Genomic DNA, 24,727 nt, shown 5'->3' with positions numbered 1-24,727 from the left:
CCATCTTCTTAATTAGTTCTCTCTCTTTCTGTCGATTAACAACTTAATAGCAAGCGTACATATTTATATAAAACAGCTCAAGTGTGGCTTACCAGCTAAACTCTATCATAGCTGGCCATTTCATTACAGGCAAGTAAAAAGAGATCTCAGTTTTATATTATGTATCTGCACCCTCAGATGTATGTATGTATGAGAAGAGATGGGATCCACTTGACCAAGAAGGGGAAGAACATCTTTGCGCACCTAGGGAGGAGGTTCCATGGGGGCAGGTGACAAAAGCCCACAGGTAACTATAAAAAAAGGCGACCTTAAGAAAGAGTTCGGTGTTGGGGTGTGACCTGGAAAATTGCAACTGGGTCAAAGGAGAAACAAGAAGGAAATCAGTGGGGGAATCTGATCGATATTTTAGATGTCTGTACACAAGTGCAAGGAGTATGGGGAACAAACAGGAGGAACTGGAAGTAGTAGCACATATGCTAAATATAAGTCAACAGCGTAACATTGTTGCTAAAAAAGCAAACATCCTTCTGGGATGTATTAGTAGGAATGTTGTAAGCAAGACATGAGTAGTAATTCTTCAGCTGTAGTCCGCGCTGATAAGGCCTCATCTGGAGTATTGTGTCCAGTTCTGAGCATCACATTTCAGGAAAGATGTGGACAAATTAGAGAAAGTCCAGAGAAGAGCAACAAAAGTGATTAAAGGTATAGAAAAGATGCCCTTTGTGGAAAGACTGAAAAAACTGGGTCTATTTAGTTTGAAGAAGAGAAGACTGAGGGGGGACAAGATAACGGTTTTCAAATATAATAAAAGGTTGTTACAAGGAGGAGGAGGGTGAAAAATTGTTCTCGTTAATCACTAAGGATAGGACAAGAAGCAATGGGCTTAAATTACAACAAGGGAGTTTTAGGTTGAACATTAGGAAAACCTTCCTAACTGTCAGGGTAATTAAGAACTAGAACAAATTGCCTAAGGAGGTTGTGGAATCGCTGCCATTGGAGGTTTTTTAAGAACAGGTTAGGCAAACACCTGTCAGGAATGGGTTGGTTATTATATAGTCCTGCCTTGAGTGCAGGGGACTGGACTAGATGTCCTCTTGAAGTCCCTACCAGTCCTACACTTCTATGAAAGGCGCAGCATGAAAGTGATCATGAAATGACAGATTTCATGATTCTAAGGAAAGGAAGAAGTGAGAGAAGCAGAATAAGGATAATGGACTTCAAAAAAGAAGATTTCAACAAACTCAGCCAACTGGACAGTAAGGTTCCACGGGAAGAAAATCTAAGGGAAAATGGAGTTCAGGAGAGCTGATAGTTCCTTGAGAAGACAAAATTAAAGGCACACACTGCAAACTATTCCAGTGTAAAGGAAAGATAGGAAGAATAGTAAGAGGCCACTGTGACTCCATCAGGAGCTCTTTAACAACCTGAAAATCAAAAAGGAATCCAACGAAAGGTGAAAACATGGTCAAATTGATAAGGAGAAGTAGAAAAGAACAGCACAAGTACGTAGGGACAAAATCAGAAAGACTAAGGCATAAAACGAATTACACCTGGCAAGGGACATAAAAGGCAATAAAAAGAGGTTCTTTAAATACTTTAGGAGCAAGAGGCAGATGAAGGAAAGTGCAGATCCCCTTGTTACCAGGGAAGGAGAGCTAATAAGTCATGACATCAAGTAAGATGAGGTGTTTACTTCCTATTTTGCTACAGTCTTCACTAAAAAGGTTAATGACCCCAGTTACTCAATACAATTATTATTAACAACCAGGGGAAGGAATGCAAGCCAAAATAGGGAAACAGGTTAAAGCAAAAAGAAAAGGAGTACTTGTGGCACCTTAGAGACTAACCAATTTATTTGAGCATAAGCTTTCGTGAGCTACAGCTCACTTCATCGGATGCATACTGTGGAAACTGCAGCAGACTTTATATATACACAGAGAATATGAAACAATACCTCCTCCCACCCCACTGTCCTGCTGGTAATAGCTTATCTAAAGTGATCATCAGGTTGGGCCATTTCCAGCACAAATCCAGGTTCTCTCACCCTCCACCCCCCCACACAAATTCACTCTCCTGCTGGTGATAGCCCATCCAAAGTGACAACTCTTTACACAATGTGCATGACAATCAAGTTGGGCTATTTCCTGCACAAATCCAGGTTTTCTCACATCCCCTCCACCCCCATACACACACAAACTCACTGGGGTCCATAGACCAGGGGGTCCGTGGGCCTTGCTGATCAAATCTTCCCTCTCCCTCCCAGCGCCTCCTGCATGCCGCTGTTCCCCGGCATGCAGGAGGTGCTGGGAGGGAGGGGGAGAAGCGGTGAGGGGGCGCACTCAGGGGAGGGGGCGGAATCATACCGAAGGCCACCGGCCCTACTGATCAACTCCTCCCCCTCCCTTCCAGTGTCTCCTGCACACCATGGAACAGTTGCTCCCCAGCATGCAGGAAGTGCTGGGAGGGAGCGGGAGGAAGGGGATGGGGGCACACGGGGGACGGGGCAGAAAGAGGCAGGGAAGAGAACTGGCAGGGGTGGAGTGGGGGCAGTAAGAGGTGGGGCAGGGTGGGGCCTGGGGGAAGGGGTGGAGTGGGGGGCTTAGGCGTCTGTGGCAAAATTTTAAATTTTAACAGTTAAAGAGTACTTAGATAAATTAGATGTATTCAAGGCAACAGGGTATGATGAAATTCATCCAGGGGTACTTAAGAAACAGGCTGAAGCAATCGCGGAGCCCTTAGCAATTATCTTTGAGAAATCCTGGAGGATGGAAGGGGTCCGAGAACGCAGGAGAAGGGCAAACAGAATATCTATCTTTATAAAGGGGAGCAAGGAGGACTTAGGAAGTTATAGACCAGTCAGCCTAACCTCAATACCTGGAAAGATACTGGGGCAAATTATTAAACAATCATTTTGTAAGCACCTGGAGGATAATAGGTTATAAGGAATAGTCAACAAGGCTTTGTCAAGAACAAATCATATCAAACCAACTTTGTTTCCTTCTTTGACAGGATTACTGGTCTAGTCAATATGGGGAAGCAGTAGATGTGATGTACCTTGATTTTAGTAAAGCTTCTGACACAGTTACGCATGATATTTTCAAAAGCAAATTATGGAAATGTGGTCTAGACTAAATTACTATAAGGTGGATACACAACTGGTTGAAAGACCGTATTCAAAGAGGAATGATCAATTATTTCTGTCAAACTGGAAGGGTGTATGTATTGAGTCGGATCCCACATGGGTCAGTCCTGGGTCCGGTACTATTCAATATTTTCATTAATGACTTGAATAATGGACTGGAGAGTATGCTTATAAAATTTTCAGATGACACCAACCTAGGAGGGGTAGCAAGCACTTTGGAGGACAGGATTAGAATTCAAAATGACCTTAACAAACTGGAGAATTGGTTTGAATTCAACAAGTGAAATTCAGTAAAGAGAAGTGCAAAGTACTTCACTTAGGCAGGAAAAATTAAATGCACAATTACAAAATGGGGAATAACTGGCTAGGTGGTAATACTGCTGACAAGGATCTAGGGGTTATAGTGAACCACAAACTGAATACAAGTCAACAACATGAGGCAGCTGCAAAGAAGATTAATATGATTCTGGGATATATTAACAGGTGTAAGACACAGTAGGTGCTGACCAAAGCTGCCAGGATCCCTTTTCAACCGGGTGTTCCGGTCCAAAACCAGACACCTGGTCACCCTATTTGGGGTGCTTGTTCCTCTCATTATTCTGAGGTATGCTTCCCAAATAAAGCCTAAAATAGAAGTGTCGCAATTGTGAATAATGCAAAATAGTAAAAGTCTCAGTATAGCGATTAGCTGCTGGTAAAATTAATCCATTCAGGGCCAAGGAAGGTCTTATCAAAACCCTACATTCAACAGAAAAAAAAAAGAAAGAACTTATGGAAAAAGATTTTTCTTATGTTTGAAGCTACCAGATCTATATAAAAATATTTTTTCTTAAAATTGGTTCCAGTCTAATCCAATTAAAGGTCAGTACAGAGATAATGTACTGAAAATGTGGCACACAAGGTACAAAAGACGTATTAGATTTTTCACGATAAAGGGATTCATTCTTTTTTCAAAGACAAATCCAGTTTATTGAAAATGTAAATAATTATTTTATACAAATGTTTCTCTCTTAGGGGCTTTTTTCAGACTTTGTTGTCACACATCTTGTTTTCATGTGTTCCGTAGTTAGTACAACTGAATTACAGAATGACATACAACATTAGATTAGGTTCTGCTTGATTGAACATATCTTTATAATGGAAAGCTGTGCATGCTTTTAACCTTGTTACGGTGCTGTCTCGCATAGGGGATTAAGACATAAAAAGTGACTCACACTTAACAGCACGCTATTTGCGTGCAACTGTTTTGGAAGATGGATTTGACTTTCTTATAGCACCTTTATTAACTCTATCAACCTGTAAGTAATAAACCCAATTGGCAACAGTGAATTCCAGTAAATCAGTATTAGTTACATGATTCAGGACTGAGAGGAAAAACCTCAGTGATAAAGTGGAATTTTAAATCTGTGTGTATCTTTTTAGCCACAACTCAGTTCGCACGTTGCCCATGACATTTCCCACCTGTCCATTATTGAGGAAAATTTTATTGCAGGGTTTTTGGGATTGAAAACATGCATGCGTATCTTCTACCCTTGCAATACCAGCCAGCCACTTTTCTGGAGTGCCCCTCCCCCCTGCCTCTGTCAGGGCAATTGTCAGGCTGACCAGCTGGAAAATAGCACTTTGCACAGATAGCACTTCCCATCTGAAGCTATCCAAGGGCTTTACATTCCTGAATTAATTACAGCTGCTCAACCTACCGCTGGCCAGTTCTGAACAATTCTGGCCTTTCTGCAATACCACACATTGCAGTCATTGCTTAGGCAACCTGCCACCCCAGGGGCACTTCACCTGACGGAGGGCAGACAGCTAGCGGGCTATGGCTCCACTCCCTCCATGTGGGCCGGCAGCGCTGAGGGGATGACGACGCAGGGGTGTTCTGTGCCGTGCTCCCCTTCCCGGACATCAGGGGAATTCTAGGCAGCGTTGGGTCTCTCTGAGGGAGAAGGCCTCTCGCGCGCTCCCTAGCATGGGGCAGCTCTGCAGGCTAGGCCACAGCAGACGGATACCAATGGGTTCAGACTGAGGTTACTCATCAGAGCTGCCACAGCCTCCCCATTATAACTCCAGGTGGGATTCTAGACTCCTGCCCAGCAACAATGGCCTGAGGGGTGTGGGGGAATCCAGCCCAGAGACAGGGCACCAGCACAAACTAGTGCTGCCCATGGGGTGTGCTCCCACTCACCAGCGTATCGCCACAGCTCACAGACCCACTGGCCATAAACTGCTGCTCCCCCTTCTTGTAGAGAACACCAATCGTGGAGCTCTTCACCCTCAAGGGCACACGGGGGCTGAGTTCCCCTGCACGGCCTACCCCACTTCCTTGTGCCCCACACAGTGGAACGGAGCCACTTACGCTGCATTTTGATCCCACTCAAGCTGCAGTGGGACCCGGACCATCAGACCTTTCAAACTTGACTCGTCTTTGACAAAGCTTCTTGTTAGGTGTGGGCCAGTTTCTGCCACTGGCTTCCACTGACCTCCCTGGGCGCTTGTGACAATTCCAATTTGTCCCCATGCATCTGTCCCTGATCATCGCCTTGTGGTGGGCACGATACATGCAAGAACCCGGTCTCTAATTCAATTTTCCCACAACCATCTTCAGCCTGCTCCAGCCATGGGGTGACTGGGCGCTCCGGTCGGGTCACTTTAACACATTCAGCTCCACCCAGGGTAACAGAGGGTACAGCTGCACTGTAAAAAAAACATGACAGCAAATCTCAGAGCCTGAGTCAACTGACTCGAGATTGCACTACGGAGCTAAAAATAGCAGTGTAGACATGCCTGTGCAGGCTGGAGCCTGGGCTCTGAAACCCAGCCGGGGGTTGAGGCATTTGGGTCTCATAGCGCAGCTTCTGGCCCAAGCTACTCTTAACCCCATAGCGCCAAGCTACATCAGTTGGCCCGGACTCTGAGACTCACTGCTGCAGGGGGTTTTTTGCAGTGTAGACAGACCCTGAGTCACTTGGTCCAAATCCCAAAAACACACTAAACCAAAGTCCAGATGGGCTCAGCGGCAGCCCCTTCCATGCAGGTAGACACCCAGCTCCAATAGCTGTTCATTCAGTGACCGGCTCCCATGGCTCTTCTCCAGCCAAATCGTCTAGGCCAGCCCAACCTGCTCCCGAGGGATCCAGCAGGTCACAATCCGCCCCGTGCCTGAGCCAGGCCCCGTATCCCACACAAACGCAGCCTGTCTGCTTTCCTTTGCCAACAGCCCTCGACTGCTGGGTTTCCTCCGCTTATGTCAAACACGGAGCTCGGCTCTAGTCGGGCCCGGCTAAATGAGCTCAGGGCTGCTCTTTAAGGCCTTCCTAGCAGGTGCGGTGTTTGTCTATCCCATCACAGAGCTCCGGTCATGGCTTCTGAGCTCAAGGCATACATCCACCAGCAAGATTTGCTCCTTCACTATTAAAATAGAACAAGAATCAAATGAGACCTTAGCTGTGCCTGTGCAATCCCACTGATTACACAGGGCTGAGCAGCAGTACGAGGGGAACACCTATATGGCTCGACCTGCTTAAAGGTAGATGTGTTGAGCTAAATACTAAACCCAGCTTGTAACCTTATAAACATGTTTGTTCTTTTCATACAGAATCACACAAGTGACACAAAGCACCCAGTCAATGGCTTTTATTGTCTTTACATAAGAAACACTAGGTCAGTTCATCCCTGCTGTAACTTCATTGGAGACAATATTACCATCGCTAACATCAGTTTTTATGCTACGCTGGCTATTTCTGCCCTGGAGATTCCTCATCTATTTCTTGCTATACTGGCTTGAAAAGATCAAAGGACACAGCCTTCTCAGGGGCTTGGCACTGGGCCAGACTAACTCTTGATTATTTTATTTTAGCCAACATTTCTCTTTCATTCTGAAAGGCATAAAGAAGCTATTGCAATTGGACGTCTTCACTTGCGGTTGCTTAGAACCTCAATAGTGTTTAGCTCTGACAACCGAACGAAATGGGCACCGTTTTTCCCCTCGCTACCTCATATAAAAACCAAAAAGTGGTGGGATGTAATATGAGAACGGCATGCTAGCAATCCATAGCCACCATCAGAAAGAGCTGCTGAAAAATCCAGGCCCAGATCCTGGAAGATGTTCCATTCCACTGCAAGATAATAGCAGTGGAGGACACTCAGCACCTCACAGGATCAGACAGACCCCTTAAAGCCTACCACAGCCTACTGGTAAGAGATAACAGCATAAGTTAGTTACGAAAGAAAAACAAAGAAATCACTATCACAGAGATTCAATTTCCAGGTCAATATGCAGTTTAAGAGTAAATAAACTCTACAAAGAAGTAATGCCAACAATTTAAATCATGCCATGCATTCCTGTCCTTAACCACAAGGCTCTGGCCTCATGCACTGCACACTGCCTCTCCAGCTCAGTGCTTAGAAAGCATTATTTCTACTAGGGGAGCCAGAGTGCTAGAGAAATAGGAGTGAAAACTGATTAGGTTAGAAAGATACACCTGCACAAATAATTGCTGAATTCAGCGGCTGCTCTTTTTAAAATGGAAATAGCTTTTCCAAAATAGCTGTAGGCTATAGACCCAGCTTCCTGAAGTCACATCTCAACCAAACGATCCCGTCAAAGAATAATGCAGTTAGAGGCAAACTTTGCCCTCATGCACATCTCTGAGGGGAGACTTTGCACCCCCGAGGGTTTATTAGTGGGCAAAAGCAGGTTAGAGATGAAAAATGGCACCGAAGAAACTCAGAGCTCATTTGGCACTAATCAAGAGAGATTATTCCGGAATTCTGTTAGCAGTGAGCCTGTGCACTCACTGCTGTGGATAACTGGAAAGCCAACCTTTATTGTTTTCCCAGCCTTTATTTCAATTTATTTGTATGTCATGTCTTTCGTGCAGTTTCTCGAACCACTTTACAATCAGAGTGGAAAGTGAGAGAACATTTTACAGTGCTGAACACAAGCCACTCCTACAGATAATTTTAATTTAAATGGAAAATTCATTGCTACCCAGAACTTCATTTTCTAGAGACTAAAAAAGAAAAAAAACCTCTGCCACTCAGAGTGGATAGCACTGTATACTCTTTTTGCATTGCTGAGGGCCACTTTTACATTTCTGTTTTGTTCTGGGCGTATTTGGCAGCATTGCTAATTGGAGAGTTAGTTATATTTTAAGATAGCAGCACTCCTGGGGATTACTGTCATTGGAAGTAAACTCAGAGCAGCTAACACAAGAGATGCCCTGTGATTGACCTCAGATGGAATTCTTAGTGGAAATTACAGTCATAGATAATGAGGCCAAAAGAGGTTTTAGTGTAAAAAGCATAAATAGATGGATATTCATGAACATGAGTCTAGCTTTCCAATGCAGCAGATCTTAGCAGGGATAAAATCTTCACAAAAGGGAAGCAGATTTTTTTTAATTATTATTATATTTTTAATAGGCAATGTGTATTAATAGAGATATTGGGAGGTCACTGCTATTAGGATGAGAACCACAGAAATGTTGTGTAGTCGGCTCTATTAGCATCTGATACATTTTCTACATCCTTTTTTGAAAAAAGAATATGTGGGCAATTAAGAAACATAAGGCAGTATAGTCACACCAGCCCCAGGAGAGAGGATAAAAAGGTGACTGACTACATTAGTTGTCACACACAGCTAGGGTTTGTTTAGAGCTCCAAGCTGTGTGGCTGGCGTGAAAGGGAAGGGATGGGGGCCACACCATGCTGCCTCAAGAATCCCTGGCTCTAAACTTGCTTTCTGCCTTCAAGCCCCCTGAATCCAACGGACACCACAGGTGAGCACTTGCGGGTAGGGTCTCCGAGGGTGCTTGTTAATGTGTAGGGCAATCGGGTGGGAGAAGTTGATGAGTTGGTTATTCAGGATCTCCCTTAGGATCATCTTTTAAACAACTTTGGTAAAGTTCGGAGATCTAAATAGGGGACCCGATTAGCTGACCTTGACAGCTTCTCTTGGCTCCAGTGAGGTTGTGCATGCTCAACACCCTTGAAAATCAGAGCAGATACTTAGGTGGCTAACTATGCCCTTGCGTGCCTAATATTAGACACCCAAGGCTGAAAATTTTGGCCCTTTCCCACTATGGTCCTCCACTCCCCTGCAGAGTCTATTTCACAGCCCTAGTCATTTATTTCTCCAGTTGTTTAACCCTAACCTCTCCCCAATCTCTTTCTGCTTCTTCTTCCTCCCAACAGAAGAATGAAAGAGTCTCTTCAACTTGCTTTCAAGCTCCCTGAATTAATCAGCTGGTAGGCAAAGCTCACAATGTCTTAGAGCACCTGTGAACATTCTGGGCCCATACAGTGAATGGGGTGGATTCCCAAAATGTTGGAGTTGATTGGACAACATAACTGAATCTTTCAAAATCATAAAGCTTCTCAAATGCTGCAAAAGTATTCAAACAAGCCGTTAAATACGTCATTCTGGTCAACCCTGGGGGTTACTAGTCCAAACTAGTCCAGTACTACAGGAGACTTCAGTTCAGGAAAGTCCTTGGGATGGAACTGTACCAGGTACTTCACTGGGGTCCTGTGCCAGGGCTATAGGAGCCCCTCCTTCATGGTTTCACTGAGTGGGAATGGAGAAATGCCTTTCCCACCTGGGCAATAGGAGGAATGCACAAGTTACATCACGTTATAAGAGGGAGGGAGATCGGGGCGGGAGAGCCAAAATTGTCTCCGTGTATAAAATACAACCATGAGATGGGAAAAAAATTTGTTTTATGTGGTGAAAGCAGTTGGATGGTGTACAAGAAGTTGTGCAATAAAACCACATTCATTTCATTTCTGACATTTTTATTTGCTTATATCACAGAGAGTCGCCTTCTCTAGCATGGTCTACAGCTGTGCAAGCTAACATCGTACCACAAAATGCGAGCACATTAGGACAAAAGAGCTTCTGAAATGCTTAGGATCTAAGTGTAAAGCAGCAGTGGCAATATACTCTGACTCTCCTTAGCCACTGGAAAGGGCATGACTGCACAGATCCAAAAAAAAGCATTAAACTAAAGTGGATTCATAGACTCCTTCTGACATTAGCTGGGAACGTTTGCAAGGCATCCTGCTCTTTATAACCTACATGCACCTTTGTTGCAACAAACCAGGCAAGGTACTAACAAACTTCAACAGGCCTTTATTCTTAAAGTGGAACCTCTTTACCAAGCTGCTGCTGCACCCTCGGTAGCTCTCACTCAGCCCATTCAACTCCCCACCCCCCTACTTCCTGTTTCCTGTCCTTTCAGATTCCCAACAGCCAGTGCTCCCAGTTCAAATAATTACAAGCAGCACCTAAATACCACAACCTTGCACTTACTGCACATAATGCCTGATTTAAAAAGTGATAGATACACTGTCCCTTAAAATACAGTAGCCTCTGGAAGCGGTTTTTATTCTCACTGCATAAATTAGTAGAGATATGCATGTCATCAAGGACCTGATCCAACTCCTATCGAAGTTAATGGAAAGATTGCTATTGGCTTCAGTGGTTATTGGATTGGGCACCAACTGAGTTCAACAAAGGGACTTCTATGCACTGGCTATGATGTGTGTTCAAGACACCTCTAAAAGCTACTGTTAAAAAAAGAAATAAACTTTTTTTTTTAAGTGGCTGCCACTGCCAACTCCATTCAAGTGGAACAAGGTCTCAGAAGATAGAACACTTCTATTCAAAAGGACGGGGACATTTGAATGAAGCAAAAAAATTAAGATGGAAATTTAAAAATCACACGTGTTATCAGTGAACTCACTCTATTTGTTTTTATACTGACAGGTTTAATCATCATTTAGCAGTGGTATCCCGCAAAAACAATTTAACAGTATATTGTACAATGCACAACCAAAACAAAGGAGTCATAAACACAGCTTGACTCCTCTCCTTTTTCGTCCCAACTACGTTAGCACTAACAGGAACAAAAGTAAGATAAGTCCAATCTGACCCACAGGAAATTCAGATGCACTGCACCCTCTCTGCAGCACAGGTCCAAAGAGCCAGGCACTTTTAGTGTTCTCTAAATGACAAGGGTATAAGAAGGATAATTAGAATTGAGTGTATTTCATCGGGAAAGAGGTAATGGGAGGGGGTATTTGAATGATGGCGTTATCAGAGCTTTTGGACAGGGGATCATAGGATTAAGCACAACCAACAGTTGCATGTTAAAAGGCGTTAATTCTGTGTAAACTAGGGACAAAGTCATGGTTGATAGCCAATGGTGGATGAACAATGACCTCTTTCCTCAGTCTAGACATGGGGTAAAGCTTCCAAGAGCGCATAAGTGACATAGGAGCCCAAGTCTCACTTTCAAAGGTGACTTCGGAGCCAATGATGTTTAGGAGGATAGATCCCATTTTCAAAAGTGACATATGCACTGCTGTTCCTAAGACACCTAGAGGCTTTTAAAAATTTTACTCAAGATTTAAGTGCCAAAAAGATTATACCAACATGTTGGATTGCACAAAAGTATTCACGAATAATTTTCCAGTCACTGTTCTCTCTGCCCTGGCCGGGGCCCAAACAAAGCAGGAATTTATAGGTCAAAATCAATGCCTTACAGTTTACTATGTTTGCAAGGTGCTATCATACTTGTTTAAGAAAATCATTAAGATCAAAACTTCTTTAACTAAATAATTTTAACATTGCCAAGATATTTTTGAAGCAACAGGAATTTTACTAAGATTGTCTTCAAAGACCAGATTTATTTTTCATGCTGCTGGGTTGACAGACGTTGCTTTAATATCATATCTGTTACATCAGTCATGTTACAAGATATACCACAATGTGACCAACAAAACCAGGCATGAAAAACCCACCTGGGAATTGCAGTGAATGGGTGCTGGGATACTGAACACTGAAACATCCCACATTTTCCAAATGTATTTGCAGTGAACAGAACTAGCTGCACAAATTAATTACAGAGCAGCTCGAAGATTAAACCTTTCCGATAATGAAACGGAAAGTATCGCGGCAGTATGGCCAACAGACAACTCCATGAGCTAATGTAATATAAAGGAACCTGCACTTGCAATGGCACAAAGAAATTGATCTCAGAAGCTCTAATGGAAAAAAGACTTCTTGAACGATGCCATAATTTCAAAGCAGTTGCTGGAGCTTTCCTTAGACGTTTCTCACAAACTCCAGTGTAGAAAAATCTAACTATTAGCAGAGAGGGAAACTCGTAAGAGCTCCTGCTGTGCACTGATCACACCTGGCACTGTGATCCTACTCCTAGAAGAGATGCAACTTCCTCCCGGTCACCAGGAGAGCCATCTCAAAAGGAAGATTAGTCAAACAGAAGTTTTAAAAGGTGCAATCAGCATCTAAGGAATGCTGGTAAAAATTACATCACTACCATTGTGTGAACAGTAGGCTCCTTGGCCGACAGCTCCGAAAATACCTTAGAATCACCATATGCGACAGATGACATTTTCATCCTTGCCTGCAGAAGTCCTTTTAATTTAGTATTTCTGAATTTAGTTTCCAGGCAACTTTCCCGACCAATTGAGGCCAGCATTAAGCACATTTCAGTGGTGCCATTGACACCAAAACAGTAACTCTCGTTTCTGCACTTTCATGATCTTCCCATCAGGATTCCAAGGAAACCGTCTCCCACGCCGCGTAATTGCAGCTCGGTCGATTAAATTCTGAGTACCTGAAATCCCCCCCCTGCAGTTTCATTGGATTAAGGCTATATATAGGCTTGTACCCAAATCTTTCAGTGTGCGCCCACCAACACTAACACTTCCAAATCTGTATCCAAACATTGCCCCACCCGCAATTCAGGTTGGCTTCGTTTCCTGTTCTAAACTGCTGTGTAGCATTGCCACACGCTGTTGCCTTTTACCCCAAAAGAGGCTGCTTTTTTAAGTGGTGGCTGGGGTGATGCAGATGATTTGGCATCTATCAATCAAAAAAGCTCCTAATATTGATCAGCATATTTAAGAGGAAAAGTTGATATTTCCGTGTGGACTTTGTATACCTTTTCTAGGGTATATGCTTGCTTTGCTTCCTGATGGTATTTGCAATAGATGGAACCCAGATTCTGCTGTATTTATCCATCGGGACTTTTGTTTACCTTGATGTTCCAGCAATTCATCCATGAGTTAATCCCAGTGCAGAACGGCAAGTCTCCTCCTCTTTTTGTTCTAGATAACGCTTTGTAATTAGAGAGCTATTGTAAGGCACAAGTATTCATCACACTTTATCCCCGCTCCAAAGTGTACTGTATTTACGATGTGAATGGAAATTCCCACACATTCTCACCCCACATTTAAGCAGCACATCCTTGCTTGCAAGGCCATGCACAACTTAGCTCCACCTCCCTCGTCATCTCTTTTCATTTCCTCCTTGCACTTTTCAGTCTGCCCAAAGAGACCAAGATTTGGCCCTCAAGGACCACGACAAATCTATTCCTGGATGAGATAGACACAACAGCGGCACTGCAAAATCTTACAATTTCATCATGAATCTTTGCTATTTTACAAAAAGCACCAGCTCCTGGACTCATGTTATTTACATGAGAATCTCAGCTTTCCTTTTCAAAAATTACCTTTCTAGCTCTCCTGGCTAAGAAGAAAAGCTTGAAAATGTGAACCCTATAGACTGAAAAATCATCAGGCAAATAAAAAGAACCCCACATTATTATTGTTTTGAGGTAACCTAGCTCATAGGAGGGCTGACTCAGGATTTGTGAATGCTTAGATTTGGCAGTATTGACTAGCCAAAATGTTCAGATGTGACTGTCTAAGGCCACCAGAATGAGTGGCCTAATTTTCAAAGATGCTGACCAGCTTCAGCTCTCAGCATCTTCCACAGACTTCAACAGGGGCTGCCTAGTTCTCAACATGTCTGAAAAAATTAGACCATTGATATAGGTCCCGAAAATGAAGATATAGGTGCCTAACTTAAGGCACACACGTATGACAGTTGTGGATGAACTGAAATTTTCTTCATGCATCTTCAGGGTTTGATTGGTTAGGGTTTTTTTTGTTTTGTTTTTTGTTTTTTTTAATATTCTGTTTGATTTATTAGTATTGTAATCAGAAATATCCTATGTTTCTTTATAGTCTGCTACCATCCCTTGAGTTAATCAAATTAGTGAATGTGCCAAGCCACTGGTATTATTTATTATTAGCATGACACAGCAACTACAGGATCCAACCGAGATCAGGACCCTATTATGGCATGCACCATACATAGACATAGGAGTCATTCCCTGCTTACAACAATCCAGATAAACAATAGGGTGGGCGAAAGTGTTATACCCATTTCAAAGATGCGTAACCGAGGCTCAGAGGGATGAAGTGACTTGTCCAAGGTCATATGACGAGTATGTGGCAGAGTCAGGAGTTAACACCATTCCTCCTAAGCCCCTGTCCTGTACTTTAACCACAAAACCATCTTCTTTACAGAAGCATAGAATCATAGAAGATTAAGGTTGGAAGAGACCTCAGGAGGTCATCTAGTCCACCCCCCTGCTCAAAGCAGGACCAACCCCAGCTAAATCATCCCAGCCAGGGCTTTGTCAAGCCGGGCCTTAAAAACCTCTAAGGATGGAGATTCCACCACCTCCCTAGGTAACCCATTACAGTGCTTCACCACCCTCCTAGTGAAATAGTGTTTCCTAATATCCAACCTATACCTTCCCCACTGCAACTTGAGACCATTGCTTCTTGTTCTGTCATCTGCCACCACTAAGAACAGCCTAGCTCCATCCTCTTTGGAACCCCCCTTCAGGTAGTTGAAGGCTGCTATCAAATCCCCTCTTACTCTTCTCTTCTGCAGACTAAGTACTGTGGCCTGGATTCCGAAAGGTACTTAGCCACTGTGACACTGAGTGTTGCAATGCCTAATGTTGAGTTGCCTAGAAATATCCCAGGACAACTCTGCAATCCATAAAGCTCCCTATGTAATGCATGGGGACAGACAGACACCTGAGAATGGGATTCACAAAAGCCAACATGGTAGGCAGGGAGCTGATGAGAGGAGGGGGGTTCTCAGCCCCACCCCCTCATGGAGATAGGCTCCTAAATCCAGACTGCAGAGAAGTGCTTACCGCCACTAGCTATGCACAAATGGGCACGAATCTCCTGGAACCTGGCACCTAGGGCATTTCTTGTGACGATCACAATGGCCAGAGGAGGGGATGGTGGTGGTGCCCAGTGCCTGGGATGTGCTTGAGGGGGAGAAAGGATTTGAACAGGGATCTGCCCCCTTGCTGCAACAACTGAGTTATGGGAGATGCTGATGGGGACTGGCCCTGGGTCCCCCCCTCCACTCTCTCTGGCCCAGTGACTCTAAGAGTTTACACACAGTGGACAGCTTCAAATACCTAGAGGTTTTGGGCCACAGAGACATTTAAGCACCTTTGTGAATCCGGGCCTATGTGCATGGGAGATGAAATTAGTTGAAATCATGGAGAACTCAATGAAAATTAAATAAAAACTGCCTGTCATTATCCTTAATAACCTGAACAGTGGCTACAAAAATATTTGTGGCCAACATGATTAATAAAGGTTACCAGTGTGAACAGCCAGCATTTCAACAGAGCCCCTCACTTTCAGAGAGTACTCCTGTGGCATTTTATAGTTCGATATGACAACAGTGTCAAAAACCAATCAGACGTAGAGGGTACGGTAAATATTACTGTTTGCTTCCAGGGATATTCTTTGAAATTCAATGTGTGCTGAAAAATGTAACAGGGAAACTTCCATTTAAACATTGTTAAATCAACTTAAGGGCAAAAGATCTATATCTCAGATGCAGATAGAGTATCAAAGCTGGGCAATTTGCAATGGTACAGTTAAGCTGTGTCAGCACTTCCCTCATAAACCTGTTGAACAGCGGATACCTCCCCTGGCAGACGTTTGCTCGGGGCTCGGATTTGACATAAAAAAGTCTTAGAAGCAACGTTTTAAAAATAAACTTTAACCCCCCCCCAGCCAACCTTTTTCCAGTGACGATTACAAGGCCATGGGCTTGTGGGATTCAATTCTATCTTTTGTGTTCCTATCATTCAAACACGTCTTCACTGAATAAAAAATCACTCAGGTATTAAGAAAAATTGAACTTCACAGAAGTGTCCAGCTATGTACGGAGTTGAAGAATTGGCACGCTATGCACTTGGGGGGAGGGGGAGTTGTAATACTCCAGGATTTTTAATTTAGAAAAGGAAATTTCAGCTCTAATCCTTCAACTGATAGTGCACAAAGGGACTACCGTACTGCTGCCCTCACCCACTATTGACTTCAGTGGGACTCCGCACCCAAGCAGTCACCCAAACAGGCGTGTGCTATCAGGCAAAGGACAAGACCTACACGTTTAACAGTATTACTGAGAGCCATATTCTGCCACTGGATAAATGCATATTCTATGGCAGAACTGGATACTTCATGGAATTAATTCAGAGAAGCCCTAGGACCTGTGTTAGGCAGGAAATCGGACTAGACAATCCCAGTGGTCCCTTCTGGCCTTACAATTTATAAATCTCTCCTGTGGCAAAAAAAAAAAAAAAAAAAAAAAAATCAGGAAGAAAAAACCCAGATCATTAGGTGCTTAAATTACCAAGGCCACAAATCTCCACACACATTGCACATGCCTGCAAAACCACAGCTGGCCTTCACATAGGGAGAGTTGCCCTGGCAGTTTCCCATGAGCATGTCCAGGTTTGCAGGTGCAAAAAGGGTGTGCAATGTTCTTAAAGGCACACTTGTGCCCCAGCTGAAATGCCAACCTTTTATAATGTGCTCCCTCTATGACAGAGGTCGGTAACCTTCGGCACGCAGCCCATCAGGGTAATCTGCTGGTGGGCCACGAGACATTTTGTTTACGTTGACCATCCACAGGCACGGCCCCCCGCAGCTCCCAGTGGCCACGGTTCACTGTTGCAGCCAATGGGAGCTGCGGGAAGCAGCGGCCAGCACATTCCTGCGGCACTCGACCCCTGCTCTGTGGTTCTGGGGTTCTATGGTTATTGTCTCCATTATTTCCAGGTCAAATGAGCTCAGTTTACAAGTACAAATAAGCTTTTCCTTTAACTTCAAGCCACGGAAGCTCAAGCTGGGCTCCAAGAGGCAAGCTGGAGTCTTTCCTTGTGTATCACCATCTATAACAAAGGTTCTGCATGTCACATGCCTTCAAGCATGGAAAAATTAAGTAGCTCCGGCGTGTGAAAAATCCACACCTCTGAGCGATACAGTAAAACTGACCTAACCCCCAGTGCAGACAGCTCTAGGTCGATGGGAGAATTCTCCCACTGACCTAGCTACTGCCTGTTGGGGAGGTGGATTACCTACACCGATGGGAGAAGCCTGTCCTTTGGCGTAGTTAGCGTCTTCACGGAAGCACTACAGCGACACAGCTGCAGAGGAGTCACCATGCCACTGTCATGGTTCATGTGCGGACACACCCTCAGCAACCCCATTGCTTTCAGAGGGGCTGCAAAGATTAAACTCATTGGTACTTAGTTAAAATTCTGTTTATGGTGTGAAAGGAGGAACCGAATTTCACAGAAGAAAGAGGCGCAGAAGAATCAAGGCCAACGCTTTTGCGTTCAAATTATACAGTTGCTCCTTTTAGCCAAACACTAGCGATTAAGAACCTAATTGTCCAGCCTAACTCGGAATTTCAGGCTTTAGCAGGTTAGTTTCACCATCATTTAATGAAGCTGCTCGGCAGGGTGCTGTTTACATTTGCGGTACAGTAGCAGGATTTCCCATTTTATCGTCAGTAATAAGGCACTGACCCCAGGCAAGGAGATGCCTAGCCCCAAATCTGCTGTTACCTACAATACACTGTAGCACGGTCTGTATCCGAGAGCTCTTGCGGCTGTCACCGGTGAGGACCTTGGATACACTAGAGCAGTGACAATTGCAACAAACTTTAAATAAGATATACTGAACATTGTTCCTGGGACATTGCAGGTGTGGGGGAGGAGGTGCCATCGTCCCTAGAACCACTGGTAATAGGAGATTCTACCTTCTTCATCACACTCGTCACACATCCACATGTAAGCACAATCTAGACCACAGTTAGTACCAGGAGACTTCACTAAGCCCCTATGCTATTAGGAAATTCTAATACTGTACTGATTTCAATGGGCTTTAGGTCAGACCCTTACATCTTGGTTGAGAAGTGAGAATAGGCCACACCTTATTTGTGCCAACTACAAAAAGGTACAGGATTGGCACAGTCCTACCACACAGTTTCACAACCAGGATTAGGACCGTGTCATGTTTCGTGCTTGGGGGAATTCAATCTGCGACATACGGATAAGGGCTAGGCGATCATTGAGCAAACGGGGCACGTAACACAGTTTAAATTAGTAAAAATGGCACAATGCCAAGCACAGCTCAAAATCTATTTTCATGGCCCCAAAACAGACAAGAATTACTTCCAGTGAGAGCACTACAATGACCTATATAAATACAGCTCTTTTGTAAACAGCAGTCAAGAATGACAGGAACAAACAGCTAACAGCGGCCTTCTTATAAACTGGCTTTAAGCAAACAAGGATACGATTCTCACAGTCTCCTCACACACTCTACCATACCTGTGCTGAGCAATTCAATCTTGTCTTTACAACTTTCCTTTGCAAAACAAGTCTCATATTACTGCATTCCATTTGTCCCTGGTGTTTAAAAAAAGCCATGGTATTTTCTGAACAAGAAAGCCTCACAGTTTCCAGAGAGGTTCAGAAATTCACACAGTATAATATAAAAGTCGGGTCACTTCTAATAAATAATAAAACATTCCCACATCTGAGATATGTAGCCAAGATTGGGAATGCGTTAGTAGGAGAGAGGACCCCTTACCTACTGTAGTGATGCAGAACACAGAATACCAGGGTGGGTGGATTTAAATCTTCTATTTTAGTCCACTTTTCCTTTTGTACTTCAGTTATTTTCTAATTAGAGGTGCATTCTCATTGGTTGATATAACCATTAAACCATGTTGACTTACAACTAAATAGAGCTTTTACACTAGATTGGGTACTTGGGGGAGGGAGGGCTAACCTATCAGGGTACACTATAACCATATACATTTATCGAAGCAATTATATAGCTGAATATGTCAGATCCTTATTGATTGCACATATTTAGTATGCTAGAAAATGGTGAATGATTTATTGCTTATTTACTAGATAATTAACTCTTTTTTGGCTCACAATTTGTGTCAAGCCGCATTGGGATGGTAACTGGAACTTAATTAAACACACACAAACAGCAGATACAATTTATTTTTATTAAAGAAAAACAACCTTAAATGTTTGCATACCTAAACTTCTCTTATAAAAACATGATTCACATTTACAATTAAACGATTTAGTAAACAGAGGGATTTACTGTAGTCAGTGAATTAAACTGAGTATTTCAGGTCAGCCTGGGAAAAATTTCAAATATGCCTAACAGAGAGTGACTGGAGCTTAAGTTCCTGTCGCCTAAGTCTCTTGAAAAATGAAACAACAGTCTCCTCAGTTACTTAGGCTGCCCTACAAACTTTTAAAAGTAGGAGATCTCGTCCCCTCTCTTCTCATTTTTATTCACAGACTGGAAGAGAGAGACATGTTTTCCTCTTTTTCAACTCCCAATCGATCTCTCAACTTTGAATGAATTGTCCAAATGAAGTAAATATTCCTTCTGTGCCTGCAGAAGAGGCTACCGCTGTCCGAAGCTGGGTCAGCACTTCAGCGGCCTCTGGTTCCGGGCGCTTAGCTAGCGACTCCCCCAGGTTCAGTGGTCTGACTTGCCTTAAAACAGCGTCAGCAAACACGCACTGCTCCAGTGGCACCTTCCGCCCTGAAAGGTGTTATGGGTGGCACGAGTGGCTGGTGATTATTAGACGCCCAGGTCACAGCAGCATCTTCTCCAGCAGCTAGGCATCTACTCTGGTACTTTGCTTGATCCAGCCGCCTCTTTCCTGCCTGCAGGTTAACTGTGGTGTTGGGTACTTCTGTTGTCAAGGCCCCTTGAAGTTCTTTCCAAATGTCAGCGGCATCAGCCACACAGCAGCAATCTCCCCGCGGTTTGTCCAGGGCTCTGGAAGCGGGTTTCGGTGTATTCAGCGTGTCTGCCACATGGCTCTCTCCTCCAGTCTTGGCTTCTGTGGCTGTGGTCGTTCCATCTATTTGGTCCCAATTTTCGTCACAGTGGGCCAGCTCTGAACTCACAGCTCAGAACAGTCGACCACTGAATTCCACTGTACGTCCTGGGGGAGAATCAGTCTGGCTCCGCCTCTTCTCTTCGGCGAGGCTGAAGCAGAGTGGTTCTCCTGTAAGGATTTTGCAATTTCAGCACAAGACGCTAGCTAAAAGACGCATCAAATGAGCACTGCACCCATATGTTACAAGTTTCAGGTTCCCTTTGTTACCTTCTTCTCGACTTCTTCTCATCTTTGCTACATTTGCAGCACTGTCTGTGACAAAGCTAGACAACTGACACTTGAATTTTTGTTCACAGTTTGTGACAGCTTTCACGGATACTTCTTTTAAGTACTCTGCTGTATGGGCATTTCCTGGTGTATCAATTATTTCCCTAAGACAGACCCCCTCTTTCTGCTGTCACACCAGCACTTATTGTTGGATCATTGCATACATTACTCCACACATCAAGGCTCACGCCAGGTCTACACTATAAACTTACATCAGTATAACTACATTGCTCCCCGCACCCCTTAGCGAAGTAGTTATACTGACCTATCCCCTGGTGTAGACAGGAGCGCTTCTATAGAAATAGGTACTGCCTCTCAGGGAGGTGGATTAACTACGCCGACGGGAGAAGCTCTCCTGTCAGCATTATAGTGTCTTCACTGAAGTGCTTCACTGCACCGCTGCAGCTGCTGCACTGTAGTGTCTTACACATAGACCTGCCTTCAGATTAACGATTTTCCCGTCAATGTTTTTTGAACACTGTTCCGTTCCCTTTTCATACCCCGTATCCAGCAACCTTCCAGCAATGTCTTCTCTCCCAGGGGGAGTGTAACCTGGTCATAATGCATCCGATGAAGTGAGCTGTAGCTCATGAAAGCTTATGCTCAAATAAATTGGTTAGTCTCTAAGGTGCCACAAAGTCCTCCTTTTCTTTTTTCTGGTCATAAATGCTTGAACCATGTCAATGAAAAGTTTGTTCTGAACAAGGAGAAAAGGAGAATTTATTGCATAAATGAACCCAGCAATCTTTTCATCTAAGGAGTCTGCCTGGAATTTGACGGTCCTGGTTACGAACTCAGCCATGGTTTTACTGGATGATGAAGAAAGTATTTTTTTCGATACGGGTAATTTACTGTTTGACACCTGTTTAGTTGCAGCAGATGATTCTGAAGTGCACACATTGCAGATGATGGACATTCACAACCTCTTATGTCTAAGATGGGCTCTGAAACAAAATCATAAAAACAAGTCATTCTCACTCCCTGAGTATTACTCAATGCGCTGCTTTAAAAAATGGGATTGTAAATGAAAGATTCCTCCCACTGTAGCTGTTTGTACCACTGTTTCAACGATTTAATTTATTCTAAACCCAGTTAATAATAAATCATAAGATTTTCAAAATCTATTTAAACCCTTATTTGTAGCAACATACCAAACAACTCAGAAAAAAAACGTTTTCAGAAAGTTTAAATTCATAAAGGCCTAAATAAAACTTTACTTTCAAACAGGTTATCTTCACCTAAGATGTTTGGTTATATAGAGCAATAAAATATCATGTCAGAAGTCCAGCAGTAATCGTACAAATGTACTTGATAAATATTCCCACAAACTAACATACCCATTATATTCTGACCACTAACATTTTGAAATTCAGAAGCAATCAATCAATCCACTTAAAACACAAACTTATGACCATAATCTAAGTTATCGTCTATTAGCATAGTAAGGACATGTTAGGCAGTCCATAAGAATGGTTCAAAAATAAGTTTACTAACCAGCTGATTCAGGTTGTTCAGACATGTCCACATCATCATCTTCAAAGTCATTGCCATCTGAGGAGCATTTTCCATAATGCTGTTTCATTCTGACAGCCAGTCCTTACATCTCCTCGGCACACCATTTAAACTTTACATTACACCCGTTCCTTTTTCACCCAGATGTACAGGAAATTCTTGAAAATATTCCCAGAGAGGGTCTCTTTATGACAGCTCAGTGGTTTGAGCATTGGCCTGCTAAACCCAGGGTTGTGAGTTCAGTCCTTGAGGGGGCCATTTAGGGATTTGGGGCAAAAATTGGGGATTGGTCCTGCTTTGAGCAAGGGGTTGGACTAGATGACCTCCTGAGGTCCCTTCCAAGCCTGATATTCTATGATTCTATGACCTGCAGACACAGCAGGTTTTTTCTCCAGTTCCCAGGTGTTGCAATCAATCCCAGAGGCTGCGCTCTAAAGAATATTGTCCCTTCTTCCCACAGCTTTCACACCACTGTTGCTCCTTTCCAGCTGCACACTCCGCTCCTTCTCCCTTGTTACATAACTCCCCTGCCCCTCCCCCCAGGAAAACAAAAGAACTAACAACAATCCAAGACTTTTGCTCATGTAGCCTATACGCCTTATGCGCTGCAGTACTGTACGTGTTTAGAGACAGAGAGGGAGGCAGTTCAGAAATTAATGAATTTCTGCTTGTGTGTCTCTCTGTGTACAAGTGCAAGGAGACAGAGCAAGGCCACTTACTTGAAGTGCCCAGAACCATCTACCCCGGTCGTTTCTGGGCAGATCTGTGTTTTTCCATGGGCTGCAGATGAAGTTTCCATGGTGGGTGTAGTCATAAATATTCATAATTTGAGAACTGAGCCAATCAGAGCTCAGATAGGGAGAAGCTATAAAATAGGATTATGACACCACCCGGGTGGGCTCAGTGGAGGACACCAATGAGAGACATGATGGTGTCTCCTGGGGTCGGAGGCCAGGTTCCAATGCCTGTGTGGACTTTGCCAGTCTTCTGTACCGAATAGCACAGACTCTGGGGCCCTCACTAAGGGATCAATCCCTCAGTACAAGAATGTGATTTACTCGGATATATTTATAAAACTAGATGTTCCCTGCCCCTCATTCTTTCTTTCTACAGAAAAGCAACCTTTCACTCAAAAGGTTTTGACAGAGGCTCATGGATTCCGCATATTTATTTTTACGTAAATATTGTTAGAGATTATAAGTAGTTTAGGCTTTGACATATTTTATATTAAATTCAGATTTCATTTGAAACAGGATTAGTTTTTAAAAAGAAAACATTATAATTTAAACACCCACATCAAAAAATCTCATTTAAATAAAAGAAATCTGAAAGACAAAAAATCATGGATTTGTATCCACCCCGGACTGTACCATACAGGATGTGCCATCCTTGGTGTTTGGAGCAACCAGGCACCAGACAGTTACTGTTAAACTAGGAAGGAATGTGGTCCTTCCTCCACCATCTGCCATGCTTCACACCCCAGCTGAAATCCTGTGGATCCCCCATTCATTTCCCAAGATGTTCAGCATCACAGCCACACATCTCAGACTGACACAGACTGAATGAAGCTCCTTTCTCCAGGTGTCTCATATAACCTGAAATCAACGGATGGGAACTGCTGCTGAGAGATCCAAAGTGGGATTCAGTCACCACTGCACATTCCCAGCTCCTGACAACCCAGAGCCTGAGCTGGGAATTAACCCCAGTTCTGCGATACGGCAGGTTCAGGTAAGTCTTAGAAGTCAGAACGAATCGGGGGAGAGAGCCTGGGGAAAAGAGTTGCTTGTTTTAATGGAAGTTTTTCTAAAATACATGAGGCTCCACGTGTTCAATGGATAGCCTGATCACATGGAAAAAGATGGCTGTAGCAAAGAGGACATAGCAATATTTAAAAGAACTCACTGTTGCGGACAGCTTCCCTCCATTCTTCTGGACATACACGACCGAGTCTTGTATCAACAAGAAGAGACTAAGCAGGACATGCTCCATGTCATAGATTCCATACATGCCTTTGGTCAGCCCTTCCAGGGATCGAATATATTCTCTCCAGTAGTTATCTATCTCCACAACACTGGCCAGGCACCCTTGCATCACAACACTGCAGTATCCGGCACAAGGCTTCGCCATCAGTAGCCCTTGGCAATGAGAACAGTACCACATCCTCAGCAGCGCGCGTCCACATTCCTTGCTGAATTTTAAGTGGTCGGTAGTGTTTATGACTTCAATCCCCAGGTTGAGCGCTTGTAGGAAGGCTCGCGTGGCCTGCAATGACTTTGATACCTGGGTCATCATAATCTTGGGGTAGTTACCAAACACCCTGAGGTCCCGCCTTGCTACCCGCAGGCATTCTATCATTTCTCCGGAGGGGTCAGGGAAGCCTGGGTTCATCAAATGTGAGTAGACTAAAGGGAACAAGCTGTCAAAAAATTCATTGACCATGTCATTCACATTGATGTCAGAGCCCAGTATATAAAGCGAGATATCTGTAAAAAGTTCTCCAACAAACTTAAGAGCTCTGGACCCCATGTTCTGGTAGTGGTTCCTAAACATGGTGTTGGTGTAGTTTCTTGCATGCCGTACTACAATTTCGAAGGCTTCTGAAAATAAAAACAAAACAAGGAATTAAAAGACAAACTCTGAGATGGAAGAACAAA

The 24,727-nt window shown here is 43.7% G+C and overlaps 1 protein-coding gene across 1 annotated transcript in view; it reads right to left on the bottom strand.

Moving 5' to 3' along the window:
* Positions 1–24,727, bottom strand: part of GPC3 (glypican 3) — a 284,726-nt gene that overhangs the window by 119,812 nt on the left and 140,187 nt on the right. Inside the window, exon 3 of the mRNA XM_073358506.2 lies at positions 23,976–24,670. Within this exon, the coding sequence (XP_073214607.1) occupies positions 23,976–24,670 (695 nt within the window). The remainder of the gene's footprint in view (positions 1–23,975; positions 24,671–24,727) is intronic.

Source organism: Lepidochelys kempii, chromosome 9 (assembly GCF_965140285.1).
Source record: "Lepidochelys kempii isolate rLepKem1 chromosome 9, rLepKem1.hap1, whole genome shotgun sequence".
NCBI lineage: Eukaryota > Metazoa > Chordata > Testudines > Cheloniidae > Lepidochelys > Lepidochelys kempii.
Note: the sequence above shows the minus strand (reverse complement) of the source record. Positions and strands in the feature narration are given on the sequence as shown.